The sequence below is a fragment of the Pongo abelii genome, chromosome 6, assembly GCF_028885655.2.
Source record: "Pongo abelii isolate AG06213 chromosome 6, NHGRI_mPonAbe1-v2.0_pri, whole genome shotgun sequence".
In the NCBI taxonomy this organism is placed as follows: Eukaryota; Metazoa; Chordata; class Mammalia; order Primates; family Hominidae; genus Pongo; species Pongo abelii.
Window position 1 is genome coordinate 138,322,782 of NC_071991.2, and position 16,446 is coordinate 138,339,227.

General features: G+C 43.3%; 1 protein-coding gene and 1 long non-coding RNA gene across 9 annotated transcripts in view; one reads left to right on the forward strand and one right to left on the reverse strand.

Moving 5' to 3' along the window:
* BRAF (B-Raf proto-oncogene, serine/threonine kinase) overlaps positions 1-1,987 on the reverse strand; it is a 207,449-nt gene extending 205,462 nt beyond the window's left edge. For all 8 annotated transcript variants that reach the window (XR_008527273.1, XM_054559891.2, XM_054559890.2 and 5 more), the window contains exon 1: positions 1,456-1,987. Coding sequence is in view for 7 of the 8 variants with exons in the window: in XM_054559891.2 (XP_054415866.1) it covers positions 1,456-1,668 (213 nt within the window). In the remaining variant the exon portion in view is untranslated. The remainder of the gene's footprint in view (positions 1-1,455) is intronic.
* A 219-nt stretch (positions 1,988-2,206) lies between these two features.
* On the forward strand, positions 2,207-15,573 carry LOC129060496 (uncharacterized). The gene is made up of 3 exons (XR_008527274.2): positions 2,207-2,414; positions 8,140-8,236; positions 15,363-15,573. It is a non-coding gene; the product is annotated as an uncharacterized LOC129060496 (long non-coding RNA).
* The last annotated feature ends 873 nt before the right edge of the window (positions 15,574-16,446 follow it).

A 16,446-nucleotide genomic window follows, 5' to 3' on the forward strand; every position in this document is an offset into this window, starting at 1 on the left:
GACAATTAACAACGTGTTAGGTATCTATTACTGTTACTACTGTATTGTTACCTTCTTCTTGCATTATCTGCCTAAACTCTATTCCTGATAAATCTACTTTGTAAATGCTTTTTGTTTTCTGATACTTTGGAATTAAACCGTGTTGCATCATGATTCACAGACAAAAAGAGTCTGCAAGACAACTTTTTTTTTTTTTGAGACGGAGTTTTGCTCTTGTTGCCCAGGCTGGAGTGCAATGGTGCTATCTCAGCTAACTGCAACCTCTGCCTCCCAGGTTCAAGCGATTCTCCTGCCTCAGCCTCCCAAGTAGCTGGGATTACAGGCATGCACCACCACGCCAGGCTAATTTTGTATTTTTAGTAGCGATGGGGTTTCTCCATGTTGGTCAGGCTGGTCTTGAACTCCTGACCTCAGGTGATCCGCCTGCCTCAGCCTCCCAAAGTGCTGGGGTTACAGGTGTGAGCCACCACGCCCAGCCAAGACAACATTTTTTATGGGTTTTGATCAAGTTTTAATAAGACCTTGTAATGTATCTCTACCTATCAAGTAGGAATTTTCCCATATATTAAATATAGGTATATTATTCTAAGTGTTTATATGGAATACACTTTTTTTTTTTATAAACATTTACAGCAAAACCTTTCCTGGTTTCTTCTTAAAATATTTTTATGGTGTCCCCTAGTTCCATTTTTTTATTTCTTCAATTATTCAACAAATATTTATTGCATAGCTACCATGTGCCGTGTGCCAGCTACTGTGCTAGGCTGTTTACATAATCTGAACAATGACAGTCTTAGATTTTTTTTGTTTGTTTTAACATTTATCATTACTGTAGGAGAGCTTTAAATACAGTACACTTGTTAAAGAGTACATATCTAATAGTACCCCCACTTTTATAGATATCAGAACTTCTCTTTCTGTTTTTGTGTGTGTGTGTTTTTTGTTTTTTGTTTTTTTTGTTTTGTTTTTTTTTTTTTTTTTGAGATGGAGTCTCCCTCTGTCACCAAGGCTGGAGTGCAGTGGCACGATCTTGGCTTACTGCAACCTCCGCCTCCCGGGTTCAAGCAATTCTCCTGCCTCAGCCTCCTGGGTAGCTGGGATTATAGGCGCATGCCACCATGCCTGGCTGATTTTTGTGTTTTGAGTAGAGATGGGGTTTCACCATGTTGGTCAGGCTGATCTCAAACTCCTGACTGCGTGATCCGCCTGCTTCAGCCTCCCAAAATGCTGGGATTACAGGCGTGAGCCACTGCGCCTGGCCTGTTTTTGTGTGTTTAATATCTCTGATGCCGATTTTCAAATCTGTGCTTTGCTCTTGTGTTTGATCCTTGGGTATAGATATGTTTTTATGAGATCTTGCTTCCCACTTCACAGAGAAAATATAGGCTCTAAGATATGAACTCTGTAGCTTCAAATTACAACTATAAACTTCTATGCATTTTTGTTGATTCTTACCTCCTTTCCTGCCTCACAATATGAAGTGTTGCTCCTCTTTTTGCATTTGATACTTTTGGCTGTTTCCTTTTTCTTGAAAATATCTGTTGCTTTAGATGTCATGACACTACATACTCCCGCTTCTTTTCTTGAAGGCCGTTCTTTCTTGGTTTCCTTAATAGGGTCAGTTTTGACCATCTGCAGTGTAACTGTTGGTATAACACGGGGCTCCATTCTTTGCCTATTTCTTTTCTTACAGAACTTGTCTCAGTTCAGGCCACTATAGCAAAGTACTACAGGCTGGGTGGCTTTAAAACAACAGAAATGATTTCTCAGAGTTCTTGAGGCTAGAAGTCTGAGATCATGGTGCCTGCATAGCCAGGTTCTGGTGAGGGCCCTCTTCTGTGTTACACTCTGCTGTCTTCTCATTGTGTTCTCAAGTGGCAGAAAGAGGACACGAGAACTCTCTGGGGCCCCTTTTTATGAGGTCACTAATCCCATTTGTGAGGGCCTCATCCTCATGACCCTCCCAAAGCCCTTACCTCCTGATATTGGAGGTTATGACGTTAACGTATGAACTTGTTGGCGGGGAACCCAAACATTTGGTCTGTTGCAGAACTCCTTCTACCCTCTTACCCATTCCATTGGTTTTATTTATAATAATGTTTCCCCTGGCCTCCACCTGTTGTATCCAACTACTTACTAGATGTCTGCACCTGAATATATCACAAACACTGCCAAACTGGCAAGTCCCAAGCTGAGCTCTACAATTCCCCCTTTCTGCTTCATCAGCTATTCAACCTGTAATTTTTAAAAATCTCAGTTAGTTACCACCTTTTGACTTTATTATTTAAAGACAAATACTAATTCTATCCTTTATTCTCTGTTGCAGATATAACATAAATCTCTTTCAGTGAATCCCTGTAATCATTTTCAGTAATTGAGTTCAGCTACTTCAGAAGTTTTTCAACAGCACTTTGGTAAATGTATATGTCTTCACTTTCACATCTTTCCACATTAGGTGTCCTCTACTGAAGGAAAATATGAATATTTCCCATTTAAAACTCTTTTATTTATTACTTTGATACTTCTCTGGCCATCTCAGTTGCTCCTAGGTTTGAAGTTCTGGTTTCAGCATCTGCCTTAATCATTTCCTTATACTTTTAATAGCTCATTATTAGATGATTTAGGCCAAATATTAATTTAACATTTTATAGCTATATCTGATTTAGATTGCTAGTATATATGTCAATCACAGTTTATATATTTTATACATTCAAGTAACCTAATGGCTTGGGAGGCAAATATTCTAATTATTCAGAGATGCATATGTATATATATGTATCTCTCTTACATTATTCAGAATTAGTGTGGTTTTGTAGATGGCACTTTTCATATAAGAATTTCTCTTCATGAATATAGGCTGGGCGTGGTGGCTCAAGTCTGTAATCCCAGCACTTTGGGAGGCCGAGATGGGAGGATCAGTGTAGGTTAGGAGTTTGAGACCATCCTGGCCAACATGGTGAAACCCCATCTCTACTAAAAATACAAAAAATTAGCTGGGTGTGGTGGGTGCCTGTAGTCCCAGCTACTTGGGAGACTGAGGCAGGAGAATGGCTTGAACCTGGGAGGCAGAGTTTGCAGTGAGCTGAGATCGGGCCACTGCACTCTAGCCTGGGCGACAGAGCAAGACTCTGTCTCAAAAAAAAAAAAAAAAAAAGAATTTCTCATCATGAATATAAACATATCATGCCTGATTTTGTACAGGACAACCATTCACTCTCTAGGAAAAGTTATTAGTGACTAAAATAGTAGAAGATGTTGGAGGTTAGGAAATTCAGAAGCCAGGAGGAGCCCTGTTACTTTAAGGAGAAGATTGACTATTTTATCATTTTGCATTTCATGTTATATAATACATTTTGGACATAAGTGCAGTGGATTGTTTTGGATGAGACCAGGCCCAAAGATTTTTGAAATGTTGAAGAGAAGATGTGGCTAAAGCTGCCTTTAAAATTTATAAGCAGGAGACTTCTTAGTGGGAGCAGGGCTGTGGTGGCAGCAGCCAGCCAGGCGAGACTCAACCTGAACCTGAATTTTACTGCTGCTGGCTTATAGGATATTGAGAAATTCAGGCAGCAGCTTCATGATATTACCTACCTTTAAAAGTGTTTGAGTATATAGATCAAGGTTGAAACTCCCAACCCTATACTGAAGAGTGCTTAGAGAAGTCTCTAGCTAAAAATAAACAAGTTAAAGGCAAAATGGACACCATAAAGAAATTTAAAAGCCTTATGCTTCAAGAACGGACATGGCTAAGAATTGAGCCACGAAGGTGGGGATCATCCATCTTCTTAACTTACCTTACCAAGCCTGAAGGTACCCATTTATTGCCCTTGCTGAACCGACATGCCCGTTACAAAGTATTTGTGAACATTGAATATTCAAGTTTTCTTGCTAATGTGGAACTGGAACAATTACTTCAAAACCATTATAATTTTCCTCAAGGCATATGTCCTTGTAATTTGACCTTGCTGGGTGCTGGAAACTTCAAGTTATGGGAGATGTGAAACCAGTTTTGTTTTCTCTGTCCCTCAAAGTTTATATTATTGTCATGTTTTCAGGTACAGGCAACTTCACATCTTTGGGTGTGATTTATTTAATTACTCTCCATAGGAAAATCGGTCCTAGGAAAATCATTTTGGAAATATGAACTATGCTTGGTAAACTAAAGAGTTTTAAAAATTAAAAGTTACAACTCTTTATTTTGAGAATGGATCTAGATATAAGCAAACACCAAACTCTGTTTTTCCTCAAAACATAAAGTCATTGTGGATGGGTGCTGTGGTGTGTGCCTGTAGTCCCGGCTACTCAGGAGGCTGACGCAGGAGAATCACTTGAGCCCAGGAGTTTGAGACCAGCCTCAGCAGTATAGCAAGATCGTCCCTGATTCTATGAAAAAATTTAAAAATTAGCTAGGCTTGGTGGCACGTGCCTATAGTTCCAGCTACTCAGGAGGCTGAGGCAGGAGGATCACTTGAGCCAAGGAGTTTAAGGCTGCAGTGAGCTGTGATGGCACCACTGCACTCTAGCCTGGATGACAGACCTCATCTCAAAAAAATAAAAATAGGCCGGGCACAGTGGCTGACGCCTGTAATCCCAGCACTTTGGGAGGCCGAAGCAGGTGGATCACGAGGTCAGGAGTTTAAGACCAGCCTGACCAATATGGTGAAACCCCGTCTCTACTAACAATACAAAAATTAGCCGGGTGTGGTGGTGCACACCTGTAGTCTCAGCTACTCAGGAGGCTGAGGCAGGAGAATCACTTGAACCCGGGAGGCGGAGGTTGCAGTGAAGCAAGATCGCACCACTGCACTCCAGCCTGGGTGACAGAGCAAGACTCCATCTCAAAAAAATAAAATAAAATAAAATAAATAAATAAATATAAAACTTTAAAAATAAAGTCATAATCAAAATAACCACATAAATGAAGTGTTCTCACTTAGATGCATGCTACTTTGTCTTTTTGGATGGAGGTTGGAGAAGGCATATGGGGATGTTTGTGTGTTAGGTGTTGTGATAGAATATACGAAAACAGTTGCTTACTTCTATGGCTAAGGCAGACTCTCTGGTTGGTAGGGAGCTAGTGCTGAGAGAAGCTTGCCAGAGATGAAGAATGAATGGAGAGGAGAAGTCAACAGGGTACTCTGTGAGAGACCTCATGAGGTTTGGGCTTGAGCACCTGGGAAGCAAAGTGTCATGAATGGAGGGAGCAGGCCTTTCTCCCCATATCCACACAGGACCCAGCCCTGTTCTGGCAATGTGCAAACAAACGGCTCTGCAAGTATCAGGGGGCTACAACCTTGGGAGCCCATAAAGGGTGCTGTCAGCATTAGTGTCAGTGATCCTCCCTCAAGCAGTGTCAAGGGCAGTGGACAATAGCCAGGGCCAACCAAAGTAGAAGAGAAAGAACATGGTGCTCCTGAGTGGGAAATGGCATGAGAACACCTGAATGGTGCAGGGCCCATGTTATACCATTCCATCCACATTTTACTCCCTGTGACTCTCAGCTGGGCCCTGGGAGTGATATTCACCCAGAATACCATGTTGGTCATGCATTCCGGAATTGGGCAATGTGTCTGCCTGGTCTTGGGAAGCATGCCTTTTGGAGACTCTCAGAAATAATTACAGGCTGCTTTTCATGGGCCGCTGAGGTTCAAGCTATCAGACTTATAGGGACCAAGCCATTATGATTTTGAGTTTTGAGTTAATACATCCTCATTTTATTCATATGGTCTGATAACATCTGGGAGTCCTGGTTACTTAGCTTTTACCACTCTTATCAGAGATTGTTGGGTTGTCTTATAGTAGGGGCCAGAGGGAGTATAAGCAGTGTTCCAAATTCAAGTGCATTTGGAGGACTGGTGAGACAGGCCTGGCAGCATGCATTTGCATGAGGGTCTGGGATGGCTTGTAGGTGGGTCAAAGACTATGAACCTGTGTTAAATAGAGTGATTTTCAGAATAGCATAATATCTATCATTCAGATTGTTCTCCATTCCTACTTATACCTGGGTTTTGAGGTAAATCTGCAAAAAGGTCATATTTAATTTAAATCTGTTCAGAGCACAGCTTATGGCAAGCTCTAGTGGGAGAATCAGTGTAGACCGCTCTGGAGAGAAGACATGCCATCTGAAGAAGAGAATTATAGAAACATTTTCTGGCACATTACTGGGAGAAAATTTGACCATGGGGAACCAGGGGGTGATGGGTCCAGAAATGCCCATTAGGCATTTTGCCAGACTTACCAAGTCATAAAGACACGTGGGCCCAGGAGCAGTTCATCAAAAAATTGAAATGGTACATTTGGGGTCAAATGTGAGCAGAGCAGAAGACACAAGTAAGCTTCAGGGAAAGGTAGCCTAGACTGATGTCCCCTGCCACAGATGCGCAGGTACCCCTACCCTAACTCACATTTATGGCTGTGTTGTGGGGAGAGTTCCTATACAGCCAGCTAAAGGAAGATGTATTAGTCCGTTTTCATGCTGCTGGTGAAGACATATCCGAGACTGGGTAATTTATAAAGAAAAAGAGGTCTGATGGACTCACAGCTCCACATGGCTGGGGAGACCTCACATCATGGCAGAAGGCAAAAGGCACATCTTACATGGGGGCAGACAAGAGAGAAGGAGAGCCAAATGAAAGGGGAAACCCCTTATGAAACCACCAGATCTTGTGAGACTTATTCACTACCATGAGAACTGTGTGGGGGAAACCACCTCCATGATTCAGTGATCTCCCACTGCGTCCCTCCCACAACTTGTGGGAATTGTGGGAGCTACAGTTGAAGATGAGATTTAGGTGGGGACATAGCCAAACAATGTAAGAGGGAAAAGCCCAAACCTTGTTTGCAGATGTGTCTGCTGAGTTACATGGGTGCAAACTGAATATGTATGTGGCTGCATTATATTCATCTTTAGAGATGCCCTTAAACAATACTGGGCAGGGAAACTCTTCCCAATGGTCAAGCTGTGAGTGGTACAACTGCTCATGTACCTTGTGTGGAAGGAAGAGTTGCCCAAGATGAGAATATGTGCAGATTCCACGGCAGTGGCCAGTGATCAGGGGCCTAGAAGTCAAGGACTGACAGATTGGAGACAAATAAAGTCTAGGGAAGATGTGTGTGAATAGACACGTGAGAGTTAGCAAAAAATGTGCAGATCCTATATTAAAATGTTAACATCAGGCCGGGCGTGGTGGCTCATGCCTGTAATCCCAGCACTTTGGGAGGCCAAAGTGGACAGATCACTTGAGGTCAGGAGTTGGAGACAAGCCTGGCCAACATGGGGAAACCCCATCTCTACTAAAAATACAAAAATTAACCAGGCATGGTGGTACACACCTGTAGTCCCAGCTGCTCTGTAGTCTGAGGCAGGAGAATTGCTTGAACCGAGGAGGTGGAGGTTGCAGTGAGCCGAGATTGCGCCACTGCACTCCAGCCTGGGCAACAGAGAGACTCCATCTCAAAAAAAAAAAAAAAAAGTTATCCACCAGAGAGCATCCAACATGGATAAAGCATGTGATGGTTAATTTTGTGTATCAACTTGACTGGGCCATGGGGTGCCCAGAAATTTAGTCAAACATTATTCTGGGTGTGTCTGTGAGGGTGTTTCTGGGCAAGATTCTCATTTCAATTGGTAGACTCAGTAAAGCAGATTGCCTGCATAATGTGGGTATGCCTTGTCCAATCAGTTGAAGGCTTGAATAGAACAAAAAGGTTGAGTCTCCTACAAGTAAGGAGGAGTTTCCTCCTGCCTGACTACTTGGAGCTGGGGCATCAGTTTTGTCCTGCCTCTGCACTTGAAGTGAAACATTGGTTCTTCCCGGTCTTTAGCCTACTAGCCTTTGAACTATACCTACACTATTGGCTCTCCTGGTTCTCAGGCTTTCAGACTTGGGCTGGAAAAACACCATTGGCTGTCTTGGGTCTCCAGCTTGCCAACTGCAGATCTTGGGACTTGTCAGCCTCTATAATTGCATTTCTTTCCCTCTATCTCTAGGTAGGTAGATAGCTAGCTAGCTAGATAGATAGATAGATCAATCTTATAGCGATATATGTACATAGGCCCTGAAGGTACAATTAAGTTATTTAAGAAGTGGCCCAAAGGCCCATGGTCCCCACTACATCTAATTACCTTCTGTCTTACAGCCTGCACCTGTGGCCTCATGGAGCGTTCTCTACAATCAGTTGACAGAGGAAGAGAAGACTCAGGCCTGGTTTACAGATGATTTTGCATTCTATGCAGGTACGACTCAAAAGTGTACTTCTGCCACATTACAGTCCCTTTCGGAGACATCCCTGAAATACTGTGGGAAGGGAAATCTTCCCAGGTGGCAGAACTTTGAGCAGTGCACTTGGTTGTTCACTTTGCTTGTAAGGAGAGATGGCCAGATGTGCAATTATATATCAGTTCTTGAGCTGTGGCCAGTGATTTCGCTGGGTGGTCAGGGACTTGGAAAGAACATGATTTAAAAATTGGTGACAAGGAAATTTGGGGAAGAGATATGTGGGTGGACATCCCTGAGCAAAAAACTTCTGAAGATATTTGTGTCCCACGTGAATGCTCACCAAACCAAAAGGTGATGTCAGCAGAGGAGGATTTTAATAATCAAGTGGATAGAATAATCCATGTGTGGATACCAGCGGTATTAGTCCATTCTCACACTACTGTGAAGAAATATGCAAGACTGGGTAATTTATAAAGAAAAGACGTTTAATTGACTCACAGTTCCACATGGCTGGGGAGGCCTCAGGAGACTTACAGTCATGGCAGAAGGCACCTCTTCACAGGGCAGCAGGAGAATGAGGGCTGAGCAAAGGGGGAAGCCCTTTATAAAAGCATCGGATCTCGTGAGAACTCACTCAATATCACGAGAACAGCATGGAGGAAACAGTCCCCATGTTTCAATTACCTCCCACTGGGTCCCTCCCATGCCATGTGGGGATTATGGGGATTATAGTTCAAAATGAGATTTGGGTGGGGATACAGCCAAACCATACCACCAGTGAAACTCTTTCCCCAACAACCCCATTATTGTCCAATGGGCTTATAAACAAACTGGCCATGGTGACAGGGATGGAGGTTGTGCATGGGCTCAGCAACATGGACTTCCATTTACCAAGGCCAACCTGGCTGTAGCCACTGCTGAGTGTCCATTCTGCCAGCAGCAGAGACCAACACTGAACATGCCATATATGGTCCTATTCACTGGGGTAATCAGTCAGCTACCTGATAGCAGATTAACATTGGACATATGGAAGAGGCAGCATTTGGTTCTTACAGGAACAGACATTTATTCTAGATATAGATTTGCCCTCCCTGAATGCAGTGCTTCTGCCAACACTACCATCTGTGTATTTATAGAATGCCCATCCACCATCATGGTGTTCCATACAGCATTGCTTTTGATCAAGGAAATAACTTTTCAGAAAAACAGAGGTAAAGAAATGGGCCCATGTTCATGGAGTTCACCATGGTCCCCACCACCCTGAAACAGCTGGCTTGACTGCATGGTGGAGTGGCCTTTTGAAGACACAGTTACAGCTCCAGTTAGGTGGCAGAGCTGAAGCAAGGTTCTCCAGGAAGTTTTATATGCTCTGAATCAGCATCCAATATGTGGTACCGTTTCTACCTTAGCCAGAACTCACGGATCTAGGAAGTAGTGGGTGGAAATGGGAGTGGCACCACTCACTGTTATCTCTAGTAATCCACTAGCAAAATTTTGCTACCTCTTCCCATGACCTTATGCTCTGCTTGCCTAGAGGTTTTAGTTCCACAGGGAGAAACGTTTCCATCAGGAGACACAACAGTGATTCCATTGCACTGGAATTTAAGACTGTGGCCCAGACATTCTGGCCTCCTCATGCCTCTGAACCAACAGACTAAGAAGGGAGTATCTCTGTTGACTAGAATAATTAATTCTGATTGCCAAGGGGGAAATTGGACTACTACTCCACAATGGGCATAAGGGAGAGTATGTCAGAAATACAGGCAATCTTATTATCATGCCCTGTGACTAAGGTCAATGAAAACTACAACAACTCAATCCAGACAGGATTAATAGCCCAGACCCTTCAGGAATGAAGGTTTGGGTCACCCCACTGGTAATGAACCCCAGCCAGCCAAGGTGCCCGCTGAAGGCAAAAGGAATACAAAAGGGGTCATGGAAGGAGGTGATTATCAATACCAACTATGATCATGTGACCAGTTACAAAAACGAGGACTGTAATTGTCATACATATATCTCTTTTATTTTGTTATAAATATGTGTGTATGATAAATAACTTTGTTTCTTCCCTCTTTTATTCCTTTCTTATGTAACATAAGATGTATTGGCTTTATATCATAGTATTTAAGTCTTGTTAATTTTACATCATAGTATTTAAGTTGTGGGATACCAAGGACAAGAGTAAATGTCACTCAAGGATTTTACCTCCTCTACTGGGGAAGGGATTAATGTGTTTCCAGTTGTATGCAGGATAGTTGTGTCATGTTAGGTGGAATTATGACATTGGTTCTGTCTTTATTTGGAGATTAAATATGATTTAAGGAGATGTGTATGTTTGCCAACCTGACAAGGGGTGGACTTGTGATGGTTAATTTTAATGTGTCAACCTGACTGGACTACGGGGTTTGTAGATATTTGGCTAAACAATATTCTGAGGTTATGCATGGGCCCAATGACATGACCTCCCACTTACCAAGTCTGTTCTAACTGCTGCTGTCACTGAATGTCTAACCTGCCAGCTAGGAAGACCAATGTTGAGCCCCTGATAGGGTACCATTTACTGAGGAGACTCATTGGCAACTTGATGGCAAGTTGATCACATTGGACATCTTGCTTTTCTCACTCAATAATACCAAAAATATCTTATAACCCTCAAAGTCAACTTGTAGAACTCAATTTTATTTATTTATCAATTTCTACTATGAACAAAGCCAAAGAGAACATCCTTCTATGTGTGATCTTCTGCATGCTTTTACTCCTAAGGGATATAAAGCAGGTTTGTCATTGCTTGGGAAAAGATACAAGTAAATGTAATTTGAATATATATTGCCAGATTGTTTTACAAAAAGGCTAAAATATTTCTTGTTTCCACCAACAATGTATGAGAATCTCCTTCTTGCCATAGTCTTGCAACAATAGGCATTATCACTCTTTTAAATTTTTGACCTATATATATATATATATATTTTTTTTTTTTTTTTGAGGTGGAGTCTCGCTCTTATTGCCCAGGCTGGAGTGCAATGGCACAATCTTGGCTCACCGCAACCTTTGCCTCCCGGGTTCTAACGATTCTCCTGTCACAGCCTCCTGAGTAGCTGGGATTACAGGCATGCGCCACCACACCCAGCTAATTTTGTATTTTTAGTAGAGATGGGGTTTCTCCATGTTGGTCAGGCTGGTCTCGAACTCCCGACCTCAGGTGATCCACCCGCCTTGGCCTCCCAAAGTTCTGGGATTACAGGTGTAAGCCACCACTCCCAACCCATTTACTGTATTTTCAAATGTTTATTAGCCATTAGATTTTCTCTTCTGTGAACTGTCTGTTCATATATTTCAAGACTTTCTTACTAGTCTTTTATTCTCTTTTGCATCAGTTTGTAAAAACTCCCTGTATAGTATCATTATGGAATAGTTACCTCTCCTATGTATTATAAATATTTTCTCTGCATTTATTATCTATTGATTTTGATTACTATATCTCTTCCACATTTATTCATATAAAAGTTTTAAAGTTTTGGCCAGGCGTGGTGACTCACACCTGTAATCCCAGCACTTTGGGAGGCTGAGGCGGGTGGATCACCTGAGGTCAGAAGTTCAAGACCAGCCTGGTCAACATGGTGAAACCCCATCTCTACTAAAAATACAAAAATTAGTCGGGCGTGGTAGCAGGTGCCTGTAATGACAGCTACTTGGGAGGCCGAGGCAGGAGAATTGCTTGAACCCAGGAGGCAGCGGTTGCAGTGAGCTGAGATCATGCCATTGCACTCCAGCCTGGGCAACAAGAGACAAACTTCATCTCAAAAAAAAAAAAAAAGTTTTAAACTTTTATAGTCTAATACGTTTATTTTTTTCTTTCGTAATGTCTGGGTTTGTGTCTCTCGTACCTAAGTATATATTTTCCTAGATTTTTCCCCCTCAAAGATTTTGTTTGTTTGATTGATTTTTAATTTTTTTTTTAAGTATTTATTGATCATTCTTGGGTGTTTCTCAGAGAGGGGGATATGGCAGGGTCATAGGATAATAGTGGACAGAAGGTCAGCAGATAAACACATGAACAAAGGTCTCTGGTTTTCCTAGGCAGAGGTCCCTGCGGCCTTCCCGCAGTGTTTGTGTCCCTGGATACTTGAGATTAGGGAGTGGTGATGACTCTTAACGAGCATGCTGCCTTCAAGCATCTGTTTAACAAAGCACATCTTGCACCGCCCTTAATCCATTTAACCCTGAGTTGACACAGCCTGTGTTTCAGAGAGCACGGGGCTGGGGGCAAGGCCATAGATCAACAGCATCCCAAGGCAGAAGAATTTCTCCTAGTACAGAACAAAATGGAGTCTCCTATGCCTACTTCTTTCTACACAGACACAGTAACAATCTGATCTCTCTTTATTTTCCCCACATTTCCCCCTTTTCTTTTCAACAAAACCGCCATCGTCATCATGGCCCATTCTCGATGGTCGCTGTCTCTTCGGAGCTGTTGGGTACACCTCCCAGACGGGGCAGCCGGGCAGAGGCGCTCCTCACATCCCAGACGGGTTGGCAGGGCAGAGGCGCTCCTCACCTCCCAGACGGGACAGCCGGACAGAGGCCCTCCTCACTTCCCAGATGGGGCAGCCGGGCAGAGGTGCTTTTCACTTCCCAGACGGGGCGGCCGGGCAGAGGCGCTACTCACTTCCTCCCAGATGGGGTGGCGGCCGGGCAGAGGCGCTCCTCACTTCCCAGACGGGGCGGCCGGGCAGAGGCGCTCCTCACATCCCAGATAATGGGCGGTCGGGCAGAGACGCTCCTCACTTCTTCCTATACGGGATGGCGGCCGGGCAGAGGCGCTCCTCGCTTCCCAGATGGGGCGGCCGGGCAGAGGGGCTCCTCACATCCCAGACGATGGGCAGCCAGGCAGAGATGCTCCTCACTTCCTAGACGGGGTGGCGGCCGGGCAGAGGCTGTAATCTTAGCACTTTGGGAGGCCAAGGCAGGCGGCTGGGAGGTGGGGGTTGTATCGAGCCGAGATCACGCCACTGCACTCCAGCCTGGGCAACATTGAGCATTGAGTGAGCGAGACTCCATCTGCAATCCCAGCACCTCGGGAGGCTGAGGCGGGCAGATCACTCCAGGCCAGGAGCTGGAGACTAGCCAGGTCAACACCAGAAACCCCGTCTCCACCAAAAATACAAAAACCAGTCAGGCGTGGCGGCGCGCGCCTGCAATCCCAGGCACTCGGCAGGCGGAGGCAGGAGAATCACAGGAGCCCAAGGCAGGGAGGTTGCAGCGAGCTGAGATCACGGCAGTACAGTCCAGCTTCGGTAACAGAGGGAGACCGAAGAAAGAAGGAGAGGGAGACCGAAGAAAGAAGAAAGAAGAGGGAGAGGGAGAGGAGATTTTTAATTTTTTATCCATCTGTAACTTATTTCTGTGTCTGGCATAAGCTAGATATCTAAGTTTTTTGTTTGTTTGTTTGTTTTGTTTGAGACGGAGTCTTGCTCTGTCACCCAGGCTGGAGTGCAGTGGCGTGATCTCGGCTCACTGCAAGCTCCGCCTCCCAGGTTCACACCATTCTCCTGCCTCAGCCTCCTGAGCAGCTGGGACTACAGACGACTGCCACCACACCCAGCTAATTTTTTGTATTTTTAGTAGAGATGGGGTTTCACCGTGTTAGCCAGGATGGTCTCGATCTCCTGACCTCGTGATCCGCCCGCCTTGGCCTCCCAAAGTGCTGGGATTACAGGCGTGAGCCACCTTGCCCGGCCCAGTTTATTTTCTTTTAGATAGTTGTGCCAGCACCATTTATTAAATAATTCATCTTTTCACAAGGATTTGCACTACCACCTTTATCACATATTACTTTTTGTATATATACTGAGTTCTCTTTCTGGGTTCTTATTCCATTCCATCAAGATGTTTGTCTAATCTTCTACAGTTCTTTAATGATTTGGTAACAGTGACTTTTCAGTTTGTTCTACTATCTGCCAAATCTCCTCTCACTTTTTTTTCTTTTTTTTTTTTTGAGATGGAGTCTCACTGTGTTGCCCAGGCTGGAGTGCAGTGGCACGATCTCAGCTCACTGGAAGCTCTGCCTCCTGGGTTCACGCCATTCTCCTGCCTCAGCCTCCCGAGTAGCTGGGACTACAGGCACCCGCCACCACGCCCAGCTAATTTTTTGTATTTTTAGTAGAGATGGGGTTTCACTGTGTTAGCCAGGATGGTCTTGAGTCCTGACCTTGTGATCCGCCCACCTCGGCCTCCCAAAATGCTGGGATTATAGGCGTGAGCCACTGTGCCCGGCCTCCCCTCACTTTTTATCTTGCTATTCTCAGTCATTTATTTGTCCATGTAACTCTTTCTTTCTTTTTTTTTTTTTGGAGATGGAGTCTCGCTCTGTCACCCAGGCTGGAGTGCAGTGGCATGATATCAGCTCACTGCAACCTCCACCTCCCAGGTTCAAGCGATTCTCCTGCCTCAGCCTCCTGAGTAGCTGGGATTACAGGTGTCGTGTCTGCCACCACACTCGGCTAGTTTTTTTGTATTTTTAGTAGAGACGGGTTTTCACCATGTTGGCCAGGCTGCTTTTGAATCCTGATCTCAAGTGATCCACCCATCTCGGCCTCCCAAAGTGCTACGATTACAAGCATGAGCCACTGTGCCTGGCCTGTCCATGTAACTCTTAAAGATATTTAATCCAGATCACCCACTGCCTATTCGAGTACTAAGTACAATTTAACTAAATTTACACATCATTTTGGGAAAATTGTCTTACCTAGTTTTTACAAGTAGATGTTATTGTGTATATTTCAGGTTTAAACATGATGTTATAGGGTACAAATAGACAGTAAAATGGTTACTAAAGTGAAGCAGATTAACATCTATAATGTCCCATAGTTTTTTGGTGACAAGAGCAGCTAAAGTCTACTCTGTTGTTTTCAACAAACATCCCTAATACAATTTTATTAACTATATTTATTATTTGTTTTTGTGTTTTTGAGATGATGTCTTACTCTGTTGCCCAGGCTGTTGTGCAGTGGCACAATCTCGGCTCACTGTAACCTCCGCCTCCCAGGTTCAAGCAATTCTCCTACCTCAGCCTCCTGAGTAATTGGGATTACAGGTGCCTGCCACCACACCCAGCTAATTTTTTTTTTTTTTTTGCATTTTTAGTAGAGACGGCGTTTTACCATTTGGCCACGCTGGTCTTGAACTCCCGACCTCAAATGATCCACCCACCTCGGCCTCCCAACGTGCTGGGACTACAGGCATGAGCCACCGCGCCTGACCAATTTTATTAACTTTAGTCTTCATCTACATTAAATCTTGAAACTTGTTCATCCTGCATATGCACTGCTTTGTATCTTCTGATCTACATCTCCTCAGTTCCTCTCCCATGTTTTAATAGTAGTCTTCTCATCCAAGCACATGAATGCTTTCTCTTTCTTTCTTTCTTTCTTTCTTTGATACAGAGTCTTGCTCTATTGCCCAGGCTGGAGTGAAGTGGTACAATCTTGGCTCGCACCACTTATATTTATACCATTTTTCCTCTCACTGAAGGTACTAGACTGTTCAAGACAGTGTTAAGTAATAACACTGCTGATATAGCATGCTGTTGTAGTTATTAAAATCAACTAGTTATTGATTTTAATAAAATAATTTTTGGTATTTTGCTATTTAGGACATTTCCTGTTGGGTTTTGGTAAATAGTCTGTTAACAATTTTCTTCTATAGCTAATTTGTGTAGAATTTTTTGTTAGGAATGGCTACTGAATTATATCAATTATATTTTCATGATCATACGTATCATGTATCTTGATGTGATCATATAGTTTTCCTCTTAAATCTGTTGATATATTGGATTATATTGACAGATTTTCTGTTAGTCAACCACCTTTGAAAAATCTTGATTACATTTCTGAATTCAGTGTAATTGTGTGGAATCATGCATATATATTCATAAACTTAGAAATGTGCATCTATACACATAAATGAGACTGAGCTACAGTTTCCTGTTTTGTTGGCTTTGTTTTGTTTGCATTGTCTTTATTGGGTTTAGATTTACAGTTTGCTGACTTCTTAAAATAAATTGATGGGCTTTTTATCTTTTTTTGAATAGCCTGGAATAGTACAAATCACATTGAGATTTTATGCTCTTTAAAGAATAGATAAAACTCATCTGGGAACCCATCTGTCGCTGGTGATTTTTGCAATGTTAGAGTTTAACACTTTTTCAATTTCATCAGCGGTTATTGTT